This window comes from Macaca nemestrina, chromosome 1, assembly GCF_043159975.1.
Source record: "Macaca nemestrina isolate mMacNem1 chromosome 1, mMacNem.hap1, whole genome shotgun sequence".
In the NCBI taxonomy this organism is placed as follows: Eukaryota; Metazoa; Chordata; class Mammalia; order Primates; family Cercopithecidae; genus Macaca; species Macaca nemestrina.
In genome coordinates this window covers 190,956,283-190,977,406 of record NC_092125.1, presented here as the reverse complement: position 1 = coordinate 190,977,406, position 21,124 = coordinate 190,956,283, and the positions used below count along the sequence as shown (strand labels likewise).

At 44.4% G+C, this 21,124-nt stretch overlaps 1 protein-coding gene and 1 long non-coding RNA gene across 9 annotated transcripts; one reads left to right on the top strand and one right to left on the bottom strand.

The window, feature by feature from the left end:
* Positions 1-161: 161 nt before the first annotated feature.
* ERMA (erythroblast membrane associated protein (Scianna blood group)) lies at positions 162-20,609 on the top strand. 6 transcript variants are annotated; one of them, XM_011763753.2, is made up of 11 exons: positions 162-277; positions 5,025-5,114; positions 5,349-5,696; positions 10,054-10,170; positions 10,744-10,776; positions 12,716-12,748; positions 14,508-14,528; positions 15,649-15,669; positions 15,768-15,794; positions 15,886-15,912; positions 18,144-20,609. In XM_011763753.2, exons 2-11 carry the CDS (start codon positions 5,030-5,032, stop codon positions 18,857-18,859), a joined length of 1,428 nt encoding a protein of 475 aa, XP_011762055.2. In that variant the 5' UTR covers positions 162-277; positions 5,025-5,029; the 3' UTR covers positions 18,860-20,609. The 6 variants fall into 6 exon arrangements, with proteins under 6 accessions (XP_011762055.2, XP_070950890.1, XP_011762052.2 ...); XM_071094789.1 differs by having other exon boundaries at positions 247-2,937; XM_011763750.3 differs by having other exon boundaries at positions 247-2,937; positions 4,488-5,114.
* On the bottom strand, positions 10,626-18,149 carry LOC105494851 (uncharacterized). 3 transcript variants are annotated; one of them, XR_011622150.1, is made up of 4 exons: positions 17,226-18,149; positions 17,003-17,125; positions 13,184-13,288; positions 10,628-10,705 (listed from the first exon to the last, which is right to left on the bottom strand). It is a non-coding gene; the product is annotated as an uncharacterized lncRNA (long non-coding RNA). The 3 variants fall into 3 exon arrangements; XR_011622151.1 differs by having other exon boundaries at positions 10,626-10,690; positions 17,003-18,149; XR_011622148.1 differs by having other exon boundaries at positions 17,003-18,149.
* Positions 20,610-21,124: the final 515 nt, after the last annotated feature.

Below are 21,124 nucleotides of genomic sequence, written 5' to 3'. Positions count from 1 at the left end.
TGGGAGCCTCCTCTTTGCTCTGTTCTTTTATCAGAGGCAGACAGACAGGGTGTGGCTTGCTGGTTTACAGGGACAGCTAGAAGGGAGTTCTGTGGGGGCAGAGAGAGCCCTGGCCTCTCACATTTCATAAAATATGAACTTTTCCTGGCCCACATCCCTAGGCCTTCCTGATGCACCTGCCTGCTCCCTGGTCTCGCTGCATGGGGAAGGAGAGTTCCCAGCTTGCAAACTCCAGCTTTGCCTGTGAGAGGAACAAACATCCCTGATCCAGAAGGTGGTGAGTTCTCCCCTCTCTCTTCATGCTTTTTAGTCCTTTAACTTTCTCAGGATCCTCAGGTTCAGTAGAGAAATAATCCCCTTTTCTCCCTACACACAAGAACATTTTGAAGGGCGAAATGGGGCAGCTGTTAGCTATCACTAAAGAAACACAGGAGACAAGTGACAAGAGAGCTGGACGGGTTTTGTTGAAGGACTCTTATTTAAGTAGTATTGTCATCATTATTAAACTACAGCCAACATTTATTTAGCTCTTACTATTTGCTGGACCCTGTGCTGTATGCTTTTAGACTGATCATTTGCAGATTTGCAGGGTCTTATTAAACTGCTTGGGATTGTCAAGAGAACATTGTTACAATCTTTTTTCTGATTTAGAAGTTTTAAAAATTAAACTGTTTCAAACTTCAAATGTAAATAACTGCCTAGGGGAAAATGTTTCCAACATGTGTAGTGGAAAAAAAAATGGTTAGTGTATGAAGAATTTTGCAAGCCATTAAGAGATAAATGTCCTAATAGAAAAAAGAACAAATTACATAGACAGGTAATTGACAAAGTCCAAATAACAGGTGAGTAATCAAAGAAATACAAATTGAGATGAAACACCATCAAATTAAAAAAAAAAAAAGATGGCATTTTGTTACTCATCAAATTTGCAAATTTTTTTTTTAAATGATAATATCCAGTGATGGTAAGGTTGTAGGAAAACAAGAAATTTCATATGATACTTTGGTAAATTGATATGACTTTCTGGAGGGCAATTTGTCAGTGCAGATGAAAAGTCTTCCCATTTTAAAGATGGGAAACTCAAGGCCTAAGAATCTAAGTGACTTGCTTAAAGTTACAAAGTCACAGCTGGGCGCAGTGGCTCATGTCTGTAATCCCAGCACTTTGGAAGGCCGAGGTGGGCAGATCATGAGGTCAGGAGTTTCAGACCATCCTGGCCAACATGGTGAAACCCAATCTCTACTAAAAATACAAAAATTAGCTGGGCGTGGTGGCGCACGCCTGTAGTCCCAGGTACTCGGGAGGCTGAAGCAGGAGAATTGCTTGAACCTGGGAGGCGGAGGTTGCAGTGATCTGAGATCGTGCCACTGCACTTCAGCCTGGCGGCAGAGCGAAACTCCGTCTCAAAAAAAAAAAAAAAGTTACAAAGTCACAGAGCAGTAAGGGACCAAGCCAAGACTAGGACTAAGCCCTCTGATTCTAGCCCTCAATCCACTGCTACTTATAGCAATGTTTATAATAGCCATGTATTGGAAAACAACCTAAATATACACAATATAGAATTATTTTAAAGCTTTTACATCTTATATCCTAATTTCTAAAATTCTGTGTCCATGATGGAATCCTAAAGTAATGGAAAGAAGATTTGATTGCTTTGGGAAATGCACATAATGTTGCATTATGTGAAATTGGTGAAAATATCAGGTATCAAAACAGTGTATAAGTATTTATTTATTTATTTAAGACAGGGTCTTGCTCTCTCATCCAGACTGGAGTGCAGGGGTACGATCATGGCTTACTGCAGCCTCAACCTCCTGCGCTCAGGTGATCCTCCTACCTCAGCCTCCCAAGTAGCTGGGACCACAGGCACACACACCATAGCCAGCTGATTTCTTTTTGTATTGTTTGTAGCAATAGGGGTTTGCCATGTTGCCCAGGCTGGTCTCAAACTCCTGGGCTCGAGCAATCTTCCCGCCGCTGCCTCTCAAAGTGCTGGGATTATAGGCGTAAGCCATTGTGCCCAGTCATGGTTTTTTTTTTTTTTTTTTACAAAATGTTATGTACATGCATAGAAATAATATTTGTAGAAACATTATCTTTGGGTGGAGGAATTACAGATGATTTGAAATTTTTGTCTTTGTTTTGGATCATTTCCAGATTTTCCTACAATAAGTAAGACAGAAAAAGCCCCAAACTGTGGCATATACATTGAACTTTAGGAAGTGAAATCGTATTTTATATTTGTTGGGGAAAATGTCTTTGTAAAGGGGTTCCATGATAATCACTCTGTAAAGTGAGGTGGTCATTTGCTCATTTTGTGACTCATGATACAGGGCTATGCAGGCATGCATTCATTCATCTGTTTATTCATTATGAATGAATGTTATTCATGCATCTGTTAATGTTTTACATTCGATCTGCTTCCAGAAAGGATCCTGGCAATTCACTTGCACGGTACCCTGAAGTGTGTATGATTGCCTTTCCTGTTCTAAGTGTAAAACAGAATAATACCTACTTTTCTGAGACGTTGTCAGTACTGAAGACAATATATAGAGAGAACCAACAAATGCAATAAATAAGAACTGTTATTGATTTAGAGCAATATCATCATTTGGAAACATATTTATGATTTAGTGTTAATTCACAGCCATTAATACTATGTTGACTACCATAATATTGATATATTACGTGTTAGAAGAGATGGAGGAAGGGGCCATCCTGGCAAACTAGATTAGAAGAATAAATCCTAGAGGTCAGTATGGTGACCAGATGGTTCTTACATCTGTGTAAGAAAATATGAAATAAAGGACCTGGTAGCACGTCTTACATAGAGTGACAATCTAACAGAAGGACTTCATTTGGTTTTTATTTCCAGCATCTGGTGCAAATCATTTTACATGTGTTTTCTTTGATCCCTACTATAACCCTATCTATGAGGTAGGTACTATTATTAACTCCATTTCATGTGCGAGCAAGAGGAGGTTTGGAGAAGTAAATTAACCTGTCTAAGGCCACCAGCTAGGAAATGGCGGAGCCAGGAATTGAACCCAGGCTGACTCTAGAGCTCATTCTTTTTATTTATTTATTTATTTTTTTGAGACAAGATCTTGCTCTGTCACCCAGGTTGGAGTGCAGTGATACAATCACAGCTTACTGCAGCCTCAACCTCCCAGGCTCAAGTAATTCTCCCACTTCAACCTCCTGAGTAGCTAGGACTACAAGTGCGTGCCACCATGCCAAGCTAATTTTCTTCCATTTTTTGTAGAGATGGAGTCTCACTATGTTGCCCAGGCTAGCCTGTAACTCCTGAGCTCAAGTGATCCTCCTGCCTTGGCCTCCCAAAAGTGCAGGGTTATAGGCATGAGCTACCATGCCCAGCCTAGAGCTTACCCTCTTAACCACTTCATAGATTGTCTGAATCTTAGAATATGGGTCCATAGAGGTCTCCTCCTATTCGATTTCAGGCAGCCTTGGGTTAGCTTGGAGCTCTGTGTCACTCCGGGCATGTCTACCCAGGCAGGGTGTGCTTCAGAGTCACTAGAAAGTTGAGGAGTTTTGGGAATAACTCCAGGGAATCCTGGGCCCTACTTCCACCTTCAACCATACTTGATAAAATAGAGAGCTGTTCTCATTTACTCCACTTCTCTTGTCCAGTTTTTGAGTGGCTAGTAACCAATAGGAAAGTGGGTGGGACAGTCACAAAAAAATGTGTCCTAATGTGATCCTAACCTCACTATGGCCTACTACTATGTTGTCATTTGATTAGAGGGGTATGTTGTATAAAATATGATTTAAAGAAAGACAAGAACAACCCTAAACCAGTGTGCTTTTTGCCGTGAGAAAACAGAATTGGGTTTTCAAAATGAGAATGTGTTCAATACTAGCTTCATCTTCAGTTTCCCAATCTCCCTTTGACACGTCCTCTGTGTGCCATGACCTTTTCCATGACCTTCAGGGACTGGGCCTGCTGACTTATACAAAAGCCTCCTCTTTGGAAAGGATTTGAACCTTGGAGAGAATTTAAGAGATGAGTTGCCTTTTCCTAGAGCATTTACATTTTAAACTTTATCCTCACTTGTGGCATGAGAGATTCTGTTTCCTGCTAAAGCAATTTCAGGCAGTAGCAAATAGTTGGGGAAAGAGCTTTACAGGAGGAAATCCTTTAGGGTCTCCCTGTGATTCATGCACGCAGTCATCTGAACCTGCTAGGGATAATTTTCCTCACTTAGTTAGTAGTAATAACAACAACTACACACTTATGAGCACTTGTTCTGCCAGGCATTTGTGGCCAGTGCTTGGCAGGCAGTATCTCTTTGAACCCTCACACTCATCTGTGAGGACAGTTCCCCTTTATAGATTAAGAACCCGAGGCCCAGAGATGTTATGCAACCTTCCTAGGGACACAAAGCTAGTAATAGGCAGAGCTAAGATTTGAACCCAGGTCTTTCTAGTGCCAGACCCTGAATTTGTACGATTAATGCCTTCAGGATGACATGGAGGGGCCTCACTGCCTTGATCTGTTATTTGTCAAGAGTCAAACTTGAAAAGGCTGTCCAGGGAAACCTCCAGGCTGCATCTTGGGCAAAGATTGGCTTGAAACAGGCACTTCCCAAGCCTGGCCTTGGACACTAACTGTAAAAAGAGGCCATTACTGGTGTTTCTTTGGTTAGTTCTGGGTATAAGTTCTGGATCCTCGTGCATCTCATCTGCACCGTCATCCTCACTCACGGCATTTAGAGACTTAACACGCCAGCCTCCGTGTGAGCATTCACCTCTTTCAACCCTCACCATAATCCCACAAGGAGGCACAGTTCTTATACCCATTTTGGAGATGAAGAAACACAGTCTCAGAGAAGTTCGGTCACAATATCACAAGAAGGTAAGTAGCAGTGCTGGGACTGGAGCCCCTGCCTTTGTGATCCCAGAGCACCAGCAATACCGTCTCGGCCTCGGCTCCTGGGTTATACCCTCTGTCACACCAAGCCCATCAGCCCGCCTGTGCTGTCTCCCTCTGTCTGTCCTAGTTCGGATGGAGATGGCGAGTTCTGCCGGCTCCTGGCTCTCTGGCTGCCTCATTCCTCTCCTCTTCCTCCGGCTGTCTGTGCATGTGTCAGGTAGGAGTTTCTGATCCTCTTTCCCTGCCTGGTACATGTGACGTTGGCATCCCCAGAATAAAGAAGTTTGGTTGGAAACATTACGTCTTTTGGGGTTCTGTTCCCCCGGCCCTGGCAATCCTTTCCAGAGTCCTTCCTGGGCTCTGTCAGTCCCCGGGATACCCGCTTCCTCATCCTTTCCCAAGCTTTCTCCTGCCCTCCCTCCCAGTTGGCCTTGTCTCTTTCTTTGTCCAGGCCGCGCAGGGGATGCCAGCAAGTTCCACGTGGCCTTACTAGGGGGCACAGCCGAGCTGCTCTGTCCTCTCTCTCTCTGGCCTGGGACGGTGCCCAAGGAGGTGAGGTGGCTGCGGTCCCCATTCCCGCAGCGCTCCCAGGTTGTTCACATGTACCGGGATGGGAAGGACCAGGATGAAGATGTGATGCCGGAATATAAGGGGAGGACGGTGCTGGTGAGAGATGCCCAAGAGGGAAGTGTCACTCTGCAGATCCTTGACGTGCGCCTTGAGGACCAAGGGTCTTACCGATGTATGATCCAGGTTGGAAATCTGAGTAAAGAGGACACCGTGATCCTGCAGGTTGCAGGTTAGAATGGGTTTGAGGTGCCTAGGGTCATTTGTGGCAGTTGGACAAGCCCAGTCAGGACCTACTTTGTCTCTCCATGTCTAGACTTTTTTTCCATTTGCAATGTAGTTTTTACTTGCCAGGATGGCTCAGCCTTACCCAGCCATGTCCATTGATCTCAGCTGAAGCGGTGAAGCTGGCCCAGGCATTTCTGATAAGGAAGGAACTCAGACTTTGGAAAACACTGTACAATGCAGGTCCTGGTTAAATAGGGCTTGGAGGATCAGATAATAGCTTTTCCTCCCTGGGTCATCTTTGTATGCTCCACTATCAAGGAACTCATTACATGGCTGTAAGGAAATGTCTTAAAGGGACAGATCCCCTGCTGTGACAAGGATTTACTTAATGGGTCCTCTCCTGGGGTTCCTGAGAACGTAAAGGGTTAGGAAGGGAAAGACAGTGTTTGTCTCTCTCTGTCTCTTTTTTTTTTCTGTTTGTTTGTTTTGAGACAGGGCCTTGCTCTGTTGCCCAGGCTGGAGTGCAGTGGTGCAATCATAGGTCACTGTAGCCTCGACCACCTGGGCTCAAGTAATCCTGCCATCTCAGCCTCCCAAGTAGCTGGGACTACAGGTATACTACTATGCCTGGCTAATTTTTTTTTTTACTTTTAGTAGAGACAGGGTCTCCCTATGTTTCCTAGACTGCTTTCCAATCCAGCAATCCTCCCCGCTTGGCCTCCCAAAGTGTTGACATTACAGGTATAAGCCACTGCACCCAGTTGAGAGTGTTCTCAAACTAGCTTCAATATTTTTTTAAAAAATAGCCTACTGAAAATCAGTCCACCAAAAATCAGTCTACCAATATTTTAAAAAATCAGTCTACCAACCCAAACCCAACTCAACCCAACCCAAAACATGTCTTTGCATTTGCTTGAATGACACTGGCTTCACATGGTCACATGCTGATTATCTTTTGGTCCTAATTTGAAGTTGCACACTATGAAGTGGGGATGAATCAATTACTTTAAAACACTCAGTAGTTGGTAGACAGACTTTCCAAAGTTGGAGTCCTTTGGGGTGAAAAGTAATTTTTTTTTTTTTTTGAGATGGAGTTTCGTTCTTTTTGCCCAGGGTGGAGTGCATTGGCACAATCTTGGCTCACTGCAACTTCGCTTCCTGGGTTCAAGTGATTCTCCTGCCTTAGCCTTCTGAGTTAGCTGGGATTACCGGTGCCTGCCACCACGGCCGGCTAATTTTTCTTTTTTCTTTCTTTTTTTTTTTTGGAGACGGAGTTTCGCTCTCGTTGCCCAGGCTGGAGTGCAATCTTGACTCACCACAACCTCCGCCTCCCAGGTTCAAGTGATTCTCCTGCCTCAGCCTCCTGAGTAGCTGGGATTACAGGCATGCGCCACCACGACTGGCTAATTTTTGTATTTTTAGTGGAGACGGGGTTTCTCCATGTTGGTGAGGCTGGTCTCAAACTCCCAACCTCAGGTGATCCACCCGCCTCGACCTCTCAAAATGCTGGGATTACAGGCATGAGCCACCATGCCCGGCTGAAAAGTAATTTTTAAAAGGGGACTGAGATGCCCAAAGGCATCTGAATCATGTGATACAGTTATTGCTATGGGTGAATTTTTAAATGTCTGAGAATAAAGCTAGAGACTGGCTTATCCTACTGGGAGGAGTGTGGGGAGAGGGTGGAGAGAGGACAGACATTCAAGTTTCATTAACAGCTGCCCCTGTTCATCACAGGAGGTTATGGGGGAAGAGGGCTCTGGCTGGGACCACAACCTGGCGGAGGCCCTGCTGATGTGTAGATAGGTGGGATGGTTCCCAGAGCCCTGGGCCAAGTGGAGAGAACCTCAGGGCAGGGTATTTCCATCCCTGTCAGAGGCCCACTCTCTGGAAAACCTGGGCTCTTCCAAACAGCGGTGTCTAGCAGAGTCAGGGACAGCACACCGGGGAATGTGTCCTGAACCATCCGCAAAATGGCCTTTGGCCAAGAGAAGACCACAGCCGCGGTCATAGCAAGTAAAAGCTGGGGCAGAAACAGGTTTGAAGGTGCTGGTGGTTCCAGAGGAAACTCCTACCCTAGTAGGAACTTTTTGAGGAATTTTCAGTTTTTTATATTCTAGGAATAAAGCATGTATATTGTAGAAAATTTGAAAAAAATCCAAAATATTTAAAGGAAACTGAAAAATGGCCTATTAATAGCTTAAATTAGAGAGGACGGCTGCTAACATTTTTGTATCTTTCTTGCAAGACTTTATTGTGTATATGTATCTCTGAGCATGTATATGTTTATGCATGTGTATTCTTGTGCCCAGGATTTTTTTCCATTTACGATGTCATGAGCATTTGTGTTTTTTTGCCCATGTCCCTAAGTAATATGATTTTAAGGGCTGCATAGTATTTTACCATGTGGCTATAGAATAATAAAATTAATCAAAGCCCTGTTTTGGGGCATCTGGATGCTTTCCAAATTTTCCTCATATTATAATTAAGAGTGCAATGAACATCTTTGAGCATATTTTGGAAAGTGATTTTGATTTTTTTTTTTTTAGAATGTGCTTCTGGAAGTAGAATTAATGGATCAAAGGGTTCAAACCTTTTATTTATTTTTTCTTTTTTATTTATAATAAAGATGAGGTCTCACTATGTTGCCCAGGCTGGTCTCAAACTCCTGAGCTGTAGTGATCCTCCTGCTTCAGCCTCCCAAAGTGCTAGGATTACAGGTGTGACTCACCACACCTGGCCTGAACCTTTCAATGATCCTTGAAACAAACTGGAGACCAGCCTGGCCAACATGGCAAAACCCTGTCTCTACCAAAAAAATAGGGCATGGTGGCATGTGTGTGTAATCCCAGCTACTTAGGAGGCTGAGTGCTTTATATGACTGATCTCTTTAAATCTCTCCAAACTTCAGAGATAAGGAGTCCTGTCATGCACACCTTTTACAGATGAGGGACACTGGGCTTGGAGGGGCTCAGTCTCCTGCTTCAGGTCACACAGGATTGAGCAAGGACACACTCTCGGCTTAGGCTCTTAACCACTTCTACCCATAGCCCGCTTCTGCTCATTTCTTCTCTGTTTCTTCTTTCTTTTCCCCTTTCTCTCCTGCCTAGGCTTCAGGCCTACTGCTGTAGCATGGTAGAAATTGCTTTGCCCCTGTCACAGTGCTCAGGGCAAACAAAGAGGTTGCCGCCTGCTCTTCTAGCGCAGAGTGGGTATTGACAGGCGTAAACAGGCAGGCGCTCCTGGGAAGACTGCAGGTGCGTAGTGAGGAGAATGCCTTCAGTCTTCTGAAGTCCCTGGCTTCTTTTTCCATGGAATTATAGGGCAGGACGAGATTGTGGTCAAGAAGTTTGTTTAAGTCATCATCTTGAGGCAGGACCATCGAAACCATTCCCGAGAGAGGAACATCTCAGTTATCTTTTTTTTTTCTTGAGACGGAAATTCACTCTTGTCACCCAGGCTGGAGTGCAATGGCGTGACCTTGGCTCACTGCAACCTCTGCCTCCCGGGTTCAAGGGATTCTCCTGCCTCAGCCTCCTGAGTAGCTGGGATTACAGGCGCCCGCCACCACACCTGGCTAATTTTTTCTTTTTTTGAGACAGAGTCTTGCTCTGTCGCCCAGGCTGGAGTACAGTGGTGCCATCTCGGCTCACTGCAAGCTCCGCCTCCCGGATTCACACCATTCTCCTGCCTCAGCCTCCCAAGTAGCTGGGACTACAGGCGCCCGCCACCACACCTGGCTAATTTTTTCTCTTTTTGAGACAGAGTCTTGCTCTGTCGCCCAGGCTGGAGTACAGTGGCGCCATCTCGGCTCACTGCAAGCTCCGCCTCCCGGATTCACACCATTCTCCTGCCTCAGCCTCCCAAGTAGCTGGGACTACAGGCGCCCGCCACCATGCCTGGCTAATTTTTTGTATTTTTAGTAGAGACGGGGTTTCACTGTGTTAGCCAGGATCTCATGACCTTGTGATCTGCCCGCCTTGGCCTCCCAAAGTGCTGGGATTACAGGCATGAGCCACCACACCTGGCCCCCACACCTGGCTAATTTTTGTATTTTTAGTAGACACGGAGTTTCCCCACATTGGCCAGCTAGTCTTGAACTCCTGATCTCAGATGATCCTCCTGCCTCTGCCTCCCAAAGTGCTGGTATTACAAGTGTGAGCCACCATTCCCAGCCTCAGTTATCTTTAATGCCATCCAGGGCTTGAGTTATCACGAGAAGCAAAGAGCCTCTTGGCTGGAGGTCTCTCCCTAGAGGTGATGGAGACAGTTGGGATGTGCCGGAGCCGCCTGCCATCTGAGATGTGCCAGAAACTCTTGGACATCTCCCTGATGTCAGTCGTTGGTGGTTTCTGTTTCAGCCCCATCTGTGGGGAGTCTCTCCCCCTCAGCAGTGGCTCTGGCTGTGATCCTGCCTGTCCTGGTACTTCTCATCATTGCGTGCCTTTGCCTTATCTGGAACCAAAGAAGATCAAAAGGTAATTAAGTGGTAAGGGAGCTCAGGCTGGTGGGAAGTGGGACTGTGACTGCTCTGGGAAAGGGCCAGACGGAAGTAGATGTAGACATGACACTTGTCCATAGGTTGGGGACCCTGCAAGCTGGCTGGGAGAAAGCTGGTAGAGCCGTGCCCTGGGGACACACATTGCAAAGGGAGTTCAATAAACTGCAGAAAGGCCCCTGGGCAGAGCTGTAAATTCTCATCCTTTGAAAAATTAGAAAATAACCGACTATGCCAGCCTTCTGATTAAGAAATTAATTACAGCCTTTTAATAAAGAAATCCAATTATATCCATTGGATAAGACTCTCATAAAAAATGGTCACATTTCACAGGCTCTCAGGGCTGCAAGGGACTTTGAAAGTCACAGTCACATAATCCAACACTTCTCCCTTTATCTGATGGTTTGAAGACTCTGTAATCCTTTCAAATGCCGGCTTACCTGTAGTGACAAGGAGTCAGTCCTACTCAGGCAGCTTGGTGCATCTTGGGACACTTGTGCCTGTTAGAAAAAGGCCTTCCTAAGCTGAGCTGACATTTCTCTCTCCCTTTTAGAGAAACTTCTCTATGAACATGTGACGGAGGTGGGTAAGTGTTCTTGGCTGGGGGCAGGGGAAATGTTTATTTTGTTGTTAATTTCTGTACCCCCATACTCACTAACCTGGATTCTGTTCCTGAAAATTCCATTATCTGCTATCCTTGGTGATGGTGGCAATGTCTAAATCCATTGCTTCCAGTGTTTACTGCCTCTTTTTTTTTTTTTTTTTTTTTTTTTGAGATGGAGTCTCGCTCTGTCACCCGGGCTGGAGTGCAGTGGCCGGACCTCAGCTCACTGCAAGCTCCGCCTCCCGGGTTCACACCATTCTCCTGCCTCAGCCTCCCGAGTAGCTGGGACTACAGGCGCCCGCCACCTCGCCCGGCTAGCTTTTTGTATTTTTTAGTAGAGACGGGGTTTCACCGTGTTAGCCAGGATGGTCTCGATCTCCTGACCTTGTGATCCGCCCGTCTCAGCCTCCCAAAGTGCTGGGATTACAGGCTTGAGTGTTTACTGCCTCTTACTTGTAATAGCTTGCCTTCCTGTATGTTTAATGAATTTTGCCTGTGAGCTCATTGCTTGATCTTATTCTGTGGGAGTTGAGTAGGTTGAACATGAGGGAAGCTTTTATTTGTTCAACAAATACTTGATAATTATCTGCTAAATGCCCTGGACAATACTAGATTCTGGGGATAAAATAGTGAGTAAAAGCAGACAGAGTTTTTGCCCTCCTGGAGCTTTCAGTGTAGTCAGGGAGATGAGATGAATTAAATAGTTACACAAATAATGTGTACAAATGCTACACAAGAAAGCTCCTGGTTCTGTGAAGGCTATGACCAGAACGAGCTAACCAAGCTTGAGGGTTGAGGGTGTGAAGTTTGTCCTGAATGACTAGAAGTCATGAGTGAAGAGGGAGTGGAAAACCATCCACCGCAGAAAGAACAGCTTCAGAGAGAAGCATGGTCGGGGAAAGCAGCACTCACTGGGGAGCTGAGGAGGTGTAGGAGGGAGGGGAAAGTTGCAGGGGTGAGGCTGGGGAGCTAGGCGGGGCTGGGCCTCCTAAGGCCTGGTGGGCCACATTCAGGATTTTAGTCATTCTCAGAAGAGCAGTGGTAAAGCAACGAATGGGGATATCCAGATGGAATTGTGCTTTGAAAAACTTGGCTGGGTGCGGTGGCTCATGTCTGTAATCTCAGCACTTTGGGAGGCTGAAGAGCGTGGATCGACTGTGGTCAGGAGTTCAGGCCCGGCCTGACTAACACGGCGAAACTTGTCTCTATTAAAAATACAAAAATTAGTGGAGCAAGGTGGTACATGCCTGTAATCCCAGCTACTCAGGAGACTGAGACAGGAGAATTGCTTGAACCCCAGAGACGGAGGTTGCAGTGAGTTGAGATCGTGCCACTGCATTCCAGCCTGGGCCGCAAAGGAAGACTCTGGGTTTTTTTTTTAACTGGCTGGGCACAGTGGCTCACGCCTGTAATCCCAGCACTTTGGGAGGCCGAGACGGGCAGATCACGAGGTCAGGAGATTGAGACCATCCTGGCTAACATGGTGAAACCTTGTCTCTACTAAAAATACAAAAAAATTAGCTGGGCATGGTGGCGGACACCTGTAGTCCCAGCTACTTGGGAGGCTGAGGCAGGAGAATGGTGAACCTGGGAGGCAGAGCTTGCAGTGAGCCGAGATGGTGCCACTGCACTCCAGCCTGGGCGACAGAGTGAGACTCCATCTCAAAAAAAAAAAACAAAAAACTGAACAATTCTCCCTGGCTGCAGTGTTTAGTAGAGACCAGTGGGAGTAAGACAGGATGTGGGAGACAATTTGGGCTGCCATTTCTGTTGTGCAGATGAGAGTTGATTAGAGACCAGATCAGGGAGGTGGAGGTGAAGATAGAGGTGGACACGTCCAAGGGCAGGTAAATGCAACAGGAACCAGGGACCCTCAAGGCAGTGGCAAAAAATCTCATTATCTTTTCCTTTCTTCCTCTAGACAATCTTCTTTCAGAGCATGCTAAAGAAAAAGGTAACGATATATAAAGAGTAAGGGGTAGGGAACAAAAAACACATTCTTTATTTTCTATGTAAATGTTGACAGTCGTTATTATAACTCTATTACTATAATACTATACACACATGCACACATATACCCTCCATTGATATTACTGGAATTTAGTTTGCAATCTCAAGGGGCTGTGGAGCTGGTGGCAGTGGGTGAGAAGGTGTCCGGGTCAAAATTCATAGGCCTAAATTACCATAAACTCCCTTCATTAGCCTTTCCGCCAATCATTTTAAAAAGAAGTCTACTTATTATTGAAAAGTATATTAATGTGGTCATATGGGATGTATGGGAATTTCAAGAATCCACACAACCTTTGCACAGAGAGAGGTGGTATGATACAGAGGAAGGGTTGCAGGCTCTGGGGTCAGTGACACCTCAGATCATTGGTTTGCCACTTACTGGCCTTGAATAAGTCACTTTACTACTCTGGGTTTTGGTTTCCTCATCATCAAAATGCAGATAACTTCCTCTTACTTGATTGTTTTCAGTGTTAAAACAGGCAACCTTAAAAAAAAAAAAAAAAAGAAAAGAAATCTGTCACAGTGCCTGGAACTCCTTTTCCTTATTGCCATTTTGTCTTCATTAATTGGACATTTACTGTGGGCCACTGAGGGTCAAAGTTGGACACCTTGTTGAAGTCTATCTGGGAAGACAAGTCACTGGCTCAGATGACTCCAGATTCAATTATTTCAGCATCTCCTCTCTTCCCTCCTTACATCTCCTCCAACCCGGTACAAGTGTGGCATGTATCTGGCAGACACTGGCTGTTCTGCTCAAGTAGGGAGGGAACAATGTGGGGTGAGGGCGAGGGCCTCCGACTCAGAAGTCAGACAGACTTAGATTGAATCCCACCTCCTTGGTCACTTACTAGTTGAAAGACCTTGGGCAAATTTTGTGTCCCTTTGAGCCTCAGACCACCCCCCTATAAAATGGCAATAATAATTCTAGGCACCTCACATTGTTGAGGATTGAGTGCCTACTTCAGTATAAGCACAGAAGACAGTAAGTGGAAGCTGTTAGTAGTGGACATAGTGACAATAAACCATAAGCTACTTAGGAGCCGTGTCATATTCGGCTGCATTTCTCCAATGCCTAATGCCTAATGCCTAATACATGCCGGGCCCTTAGCACGGGAACTGGTGGTGGACTCAGGATGTATAACTTCAATTGTCCGGCAGGGTAGGGGGAAATGTGGGCCATGTGGCCCTCCAGAGAAGCCGCAAGTACTCCCCGGAAACATATGTCTCATACACATATATCCCCAAATCCTCTGGGACCTCCAATTTGTGAAATTTATAACCACAGGGGAGTTACTGTAGAGAATAATAAAGCCATATTAACAAGTTCATGCTAGGCCTTTGGCCAGTTTTACATTTAGATACCAGAAACGGTGGGCTATAAAAGGACAGCAGTGCATACACTCATGTACCAGTTACAAACCTATAGAAACACTCATGCAGACAGCAGAAATGAAACCAGACAGATGAAAAGGAGGGGAAGGGGAAGGAGGAACCAAAGTCCCGGGCAGGCTGGGTCACTGGGGGAGTGTCACCAGCACCATCAGATTTCTGGGTCTGAACTCTGGGACACGGAGCTGGGACTAGGGACATAGAAGCGTCACCATCATTTTAATCTTCTGGGGTGGAGTGATGAGGCTTCCACAGCCCGAGGAAAAAGAGGCAGGATCTGATCACTCACTCCTCTCTCTCTTTCTGGTTTTTAGGAAAACTCCATAAAGCTCTCAGTAAGTTCTGCTCCTCATCTATGGCACAAGCTCCTTCTGCTGACACCTTTGCTTTAGGATGAGCATCTCAGTTTCACTTCCTGGGGCAGAAGGGAGGGGGTAAGGGTAATTCAAGCCATGGGGACTGGGGCTTTCTTGGCTCTCCAAGGTCTCTTTTCTCAAGTGTTCTCTGTTCCTCTTTCCTACACAACTGTTATTTAGTCTTTAAATTGAAAAATGTTTCACCAAGAAGAGATAGATGCACCTCCCATAGGTGAAGCCATCTGGAAGTCCCTTTTATCACTCAGGCATGAAATTTCCTTAGATGGGGTCCAAGAGGACGGGATCCTCATTAAACTGAATATGGTGGAGCAGTACTTCTCCATCATTTCATGTGTGAGGACCTCTTTTTAGCATTAAAAAAAAATCTGGCCAGGTGCAGTGGCTCACGCCTGTAATCCCAACACTTTGGGAGGCCAAGGCAGGTGGACCACTTGAGGTCAGGAGTTAGAGACCAGCTTGACAACATGGTGAAACCCTGTCTCTATTAAAAATACAAAATTGGCTGAATGTGGTGGTGCACGCCTGTAATCCCAGCTACTTGGGAGGCTGGGGCAGGAGAATCACTTGAACCCAGGAGGCAGAGGTTGCAGTGAGCCGAGATTGCACCATTGCATTCCAGTCTGAGCAACGAGAGTGAAACTCTGTCTCAAAATAAAAATAAAAATAAAAATAAAAATAAATCTGTAGACATGTGACATATCTATGCATTATTATATTGAGAAAATATACATGCTCACAAAGTCCAATACTCAGTGATAGTCTTAAATGAAGTAATATTTCCTACAACATCTACATAAATTTATGTTGTCATTACCTGTAGGTGTGAGATGTGTTACTTATTTAGCCTGCAGATAAGGTTTGGCTCACATAGGAATTTGCTGATCCTCTGCAGTATCTCTGGGGATACTCCCATGGTCCACAGCTGGGATCTATTGCTCTTGCAAATCTTCTGGGGAAGTTCCAGGGTATGGCTATTGAGTATCTATCTGCCCGTGGTGGGGATGGGACTGTAGCATTATGGGAGGGCCTCTATATAGAGGCCCTCCTTCTGATTTGCCAAATTGTTTTCATTCCTTAGAGAAACTCCGGAGTGAACTGAGTAAGTTTCCCATGTTCTTATAACTTCCGTACCAACTTACCTCTTGTTGCCCTAATATTTCCAGTGATAGCTCATTCCCCTTGTTTCTTCTTTCATAGAGCTGAAAAGAGCTGCAGCAAACTCAGGTGAGATGCACTTCCTCCACGTTTGACCACCACCCTATAGGAGTTCTTAATGTCTCCAGTGTTTTAATGATCCCCTTTTCTCATTTTTCAGGCTGGAGAAGAGCCCGGTTGCATTTTGGTAAGTTATACCAATCAAATAGATCCACATTTCAGAGCACATCCTCCCTATGGCTTTGTAACCTTAGATTTTGTTTCATTCCTCTGGAATGCATGTAATTTAACATTTTTTAAATCAAATCTGTATATCTGCCTATCAAATTAAAAAAATCTTTGCGACCGATTTTAGGTCGTACTTAGATTTAGAAAGTATCCCCTCTTTTAGAGCGCTGATAAATATTAGGTTTGGTCTTCTTAAGGGTTTTCTGTGATTTTTGAGATTTTTCCTATGTTTATCGGTTATTTGTATTTCTTCTTTGTGTGACTTTCTGTTCCTGTTCTATTTGGGCTATTTTTTTATTTGTGAGGACTCTTTCTAGATAAAGTATATTAGCTCTCTGTCATATTTGTCACCAATTATTTTTCATTTGCATTTCCTTATAGTATTTTTCTGATGCATGAGTGTTTTATTTTTACGTAGTCAAATGCATTCATCTTTTCCTGTGTACATGCTTTCAGGTTTGGGAAGTCCTTCCTGTCCCACAACCAGATAAATAGCCACTGCTTCCACCACTTTCTACACATATGCTTTTTCTTCTTTCTCTGCAGACCAATTTGCTTAGGGGTGGTGATTAAGATTCTCAGAGAAGAAGGGAATGGGTTGAGCAGATGCCCCAACAATATACATTATGAAAAGATTTGCACCTCTCTTTCAATTTATTCCTAAATAGTTTGCATTTTTTGCTGCTGTTCAAATGGGATCTGTTTTTTTTTCACTGCTTTGGGATCTTTATCAATTTTCTAGGCTTTTATCCTTCTCTTGTTCACACCATCTTCCTTCAGGCACAGTACAACGAATTATGAGTTGGCCACTGGAAAGAACTCCAGGTCACCTTGGCTGGCATTCTGGGAACATACAAACCCTTCTGTCTCACATTTACAGTCTGGCTTATTGCCACCACCTCAACTGCGTATGGACTTAACTCTCCAAAAAGAGCCTGTTTGCTGTATTTCGGGAAGGAAGGAGACTCACTGTGACACTCATAATCCACAATTTTAAGGAAGAATCCTTCTCTCTATATTAACATTTAAAAATAATAATTTAGTCCTACCTATTTGGGAGGCTGCAGTGGGAGGTTCACCTGAGGCCAGGAATTCAATGCTGTAGTGTGTTATGACTGCATGCCCATGAATACCTACTGCATTCCATCCTGGGCAACATAGTGAGACCCTGCCTAAAATAAAATAAAATAAAATAAAATAAAATAAAATAAAAATAAAGCAGATAATTATAAGTAATAATTTTAAGTGACAAAATGAACATCATGTACTCACTGTAGGAATGAGGCACTATCTCATTAGTTCATCAAGTCTGCGCAATAGCTCTAAACACAGGTTCTGTTACTATTTCCATTTTACAGATGAGGAAACTAAGGTTCAGAGATGAATAACAAGCCCAAGGTCACATAACTAGCATGTGGCAGAGCTGGGATTCAAATATGCTATGTGGCTATAGGACCTAACATCAAACCCTATATTTATCATCACACATTTGATTCTTTTGGAACATCAAAGACAAAGGTAGTGTCTTACTCTATTTTCTGTTGCTGTAACAGAATACTTGAGACTGGCTAATTTACCTAGGAAAGAGGTTTATTTAGCCTATGGTTCTCGGGGCTGGATGGTCCAAGATTGGGTGACTGCATCTGGTGAAGGCCTTGTGCTACTTCATAGTATGGTGATAGCTGCTTCTGGAAAAACAGAAGGGCAGTGAGTGCCTGCAAAAGCAGAGAGGAGACAAAGTGCCTGATCTGCTTTATCACAACCCACTCTCCAGAGAAATAAACCCAGCCTTGTGAAAACTGTATTAATCCCTTTGTGAGGGACCCAAACACCTCCCACTAAGCCCTACCTCTGAACACTGCAGCAATGAGGGATTAAGGTTCCAACACATGAACTTCTGAGGGACACACTTAACTCACAGCAGGTAGTTATTTCCTAAGGATTAAGGCAGCTTCACAGACAGATGAAGAAGAACTTTTTCTTCTATTACCTAGTAATCGACCAGGAGACCTGTTCTTTGAAAGAGAAAATTATTTGATTCCAGTACACATGGTGGGGGCGGGACTCCGTGAACTAAAATGGGCTAATGACAGTGATGGCAGACCTAAATATTTTTTTTCCCTCCAAAGCTATCCCCACATCTCTTAAGACCTAGGCTTCCAAGCCTCACCTGTCTATGTCTCTTTGCAGTGGCAGTGACCCTGGACCCAGAAACAGCACATCCCAAACTCATCCTTTCTGATGACCAAAGATGTGTACGGCTTGGAGACAGAAGGCAGCCTGTACCTGACAACCCCCAGAGATTTGATTTCGTCGTCAGCATCCTAGGCTCTGAGTACTTCACAACTGGCTGCCACTACTGGGAGGTGTATGTGGGAGACAAGACCAAATGGATTCTTGGGGTATGTAGTGAGTCAGTGAGCAGGAAGGGGAAGGTTACTGCCTCACCTGCCAACGGACACTGGCTTCTGCGACAGAGTCGTGGGAATGAGTATGAAGCTCTCACATCACCGCAGACCTCCTTCCGCCTTAAAGAGCCTCCACGGTGTGTGGGGATTTTCCTGGACTATGAAGCAGGAGTCATCTCTTTCTATAATGTGACCAACAAGTCCCACATCTTTACTTTCACCCACAGTTTCTCTGGCCCCCTTCGCCCTTTCTTTGAACCTTGCCTTCACGATGGAGGAAAAAACACGGCACCTCTAGTCATTTGTTCAGAACTACACAAATCAGAGGAATCAACTGTCCCCAAGCCAGAAGGGAAAGGCCATGCTAATGGAGATGTGTCCCTGAAGGTGAACTCTTCCTTACTACCCCCGAAGGGCCCAGAGCCAAAGGATATAATCCTGTCCTTGCCCTCTGACCTTGGCCCAGCCCTTCAGGGGCTCAAGGTTCCTTCTTTTTAGGGATATGCCACATTACCTGCTCCCATCACCATCCAGCCCAGCACCCTGGACTTCAGTCGCCTGGTCCAACCCCATGATTCTGGAACGTCTCTTCTCCTTAACCCAATCCAGACCCTTTTGTGGTTTCTATTTGTACCACTTTTCTCCCAGAACTCAGTTCTGAAGCTTGCCTTTCTTCTAAGGAATTGAAGTTTCCAGTGACCTGAAGGGAGGATTCCTGGAAACCAATCAGTTTAGGTGTAGGTGGAGATGTTGAATATGTGTTACCAAGATATAGCACAGGTTCAGGGGAAAGAGTTCTCTACTCCAGGGGTTATTTAGAAGACACTTTCTCTGCCTCATCCTGCCCTCAAGCTTTAGTCAAGAAGTTATGGCCCCCAGTCCCTGACTTCTTATCCCATCAAGGGCTGCTTTTCTCTCTTTCTCTCTCTCATTTCTGGCCTCTGGCCCCCAAAGTCAGCTTTCTAAAAGCAAGCATGTTTTAGACCACTCACTCTTTCCCTCTTTCTTCAGGAATGAGTTGGGGGAGGAGTAAAACACATCCTTTTCTACTCTCTTAATGCTGTTTATAACGTAGTTTGGTGATATCCAGAGCTAATGTACATGCTTTCAAAAGCTAATCTGCCTGTTGATGATAACTAGGTACAGGGACTTTAAACACAGTTGCTATAATCCTGAAAAGCCTCAGGAGCAATCAGGTTACTGGGAAGCACAGCTGCAGAGAGCTCAGCTGTGTATTGCCCTCTGACTTTGGCCCAGACCTTCAGAGGCTCAGTCTGTTGAGTCTGTTGTGACTGTCTTATGAATCAATCTGTTGTGCCAGCCCTTTCTGAGATTCAGAGAGGCCCAACTAGAAAAAGTGGCAGTTTTAACCACCAACGTAGAAGCTTTCTTTTTCCCCACAAGACCATTGTACTGGAATACTTGACTGTGTAGCAAACAGCCTCTTAGGTTGGAGAGTATTGACTTCAAATAGGAAGCTGGTAGACTAGGTGTGAGGATGGAATAATGACCTTGATTTTTGGGTGCGTATTGCAGAAGCCTAGTCACTTTTAAGTCACACCACATAATGAGATCTGTGGCCTAATTGTGGAGATGTTGGTTATCAGTTTGCAGATGAATACAGAGTTCTATCCAACAGAAACTGTATCTTTCTGTTTGTCAGAAGTTCTCTGTTAGTTCCTGTATTAGTCAAGGTTTTCCAGAGAAACAGAATCAATATATATTGGGGCAGGGGGGCAGTGGTTATTATAAGGAATTGGCTCACATGATTATGGAGGTGGTTAAATCCCAAGATCTGCAGGGTAAGTCAGCAAGATGGAGTCCCATGAGAGCTGATGGTTTAGTTCCAGTCTGATGGCAGCAGGCTTGACACCAAGGAAGAGCTGATGTTTAATTCAAGTCTGAAGGCAGGGAAAAAAAGCTGATGGCCCTGTCCAAAGGCTATTAGGCAGGAAGAATTCTCTTAGTCAGGGCAGAGTTAGCTCTTTTGTTCTATTCAGGCCTTTAACTGATTCCATGAGGCCCACCCACATTTGGGAGGACAGTCTGCATTACTCAGTCTACTGATTTGAATGTTAATGTCATTGAGAAACACCCTCACAGGAACACTCAGAATAATGTTTGACCAAATAACTGGGCATCTTGTGACCCAGTTAAGTTGGTACATAAGATTAACTATCACAGTGACTCAGTGGAATTGTTTGCTTTTCTACAGTTTTAAAATAAAAGTTTGGTATTTGTGTTTTGGTATGCTGTTATTTTCATTGCGAATGAAGAGTTGTGGGGAAGGTAAGAGATTGGTTTTCAAAGAGCTTTGAGTCCCCCAAGGCAAGGTTTAGCCACCATTCACACTAAAGCCATAGTTTTATTCCCGAGTCTGCTCTCTAGTATTTTATTTTATCAATTTATAAACAAATAGTGTTCATCAGGTACACATATTTCACTCACCCACATTCAGTTCCAAACATGCGTTCCTGAATATCCCAGTCTTAAAACTAACTCACATTGTCAGCTTGTGGAGGCAGAATACTTACATACATACATATACACATGTATATATGTATGTGGATATATACATATCTATTATATAGGTGCATATGTATATATGTAACATGTATGCATGTGTATATGTATGCACAGATACACATATGTATGTATACATATTCACATGTATGCATGTATATACACATGTATATATTAATGTGTATATGTGTATATGTATATACACATACGTATGTGTATTATACATGTATATGTATATAC

Excerpts from the sequence above, each read along its gene's own strand:
- ERMA (XM_011763750.3), top strand. The coding sequence starts at position 4,832 with ATGAAGAAACACAGTCTCAGAGAAGTTCGGTCACAATATCACAAGAAG. Across the intron at positions 12,749-14,507 it reads AGAGCATGCTAAAGAAAAAG|GAAAACTCCATAAAGCTCTC; the intron begins GTAACGATATAT and ends TCTGGTTTTTAG. Across the intron at positions 15,795-15,885 it reads AAGAGCTGCAGCAAACTCAG|GCTGGAGAAGAGCCCGGTTG; the intron begins GTGAGATGCACT and ends CTCATTTTTCAG.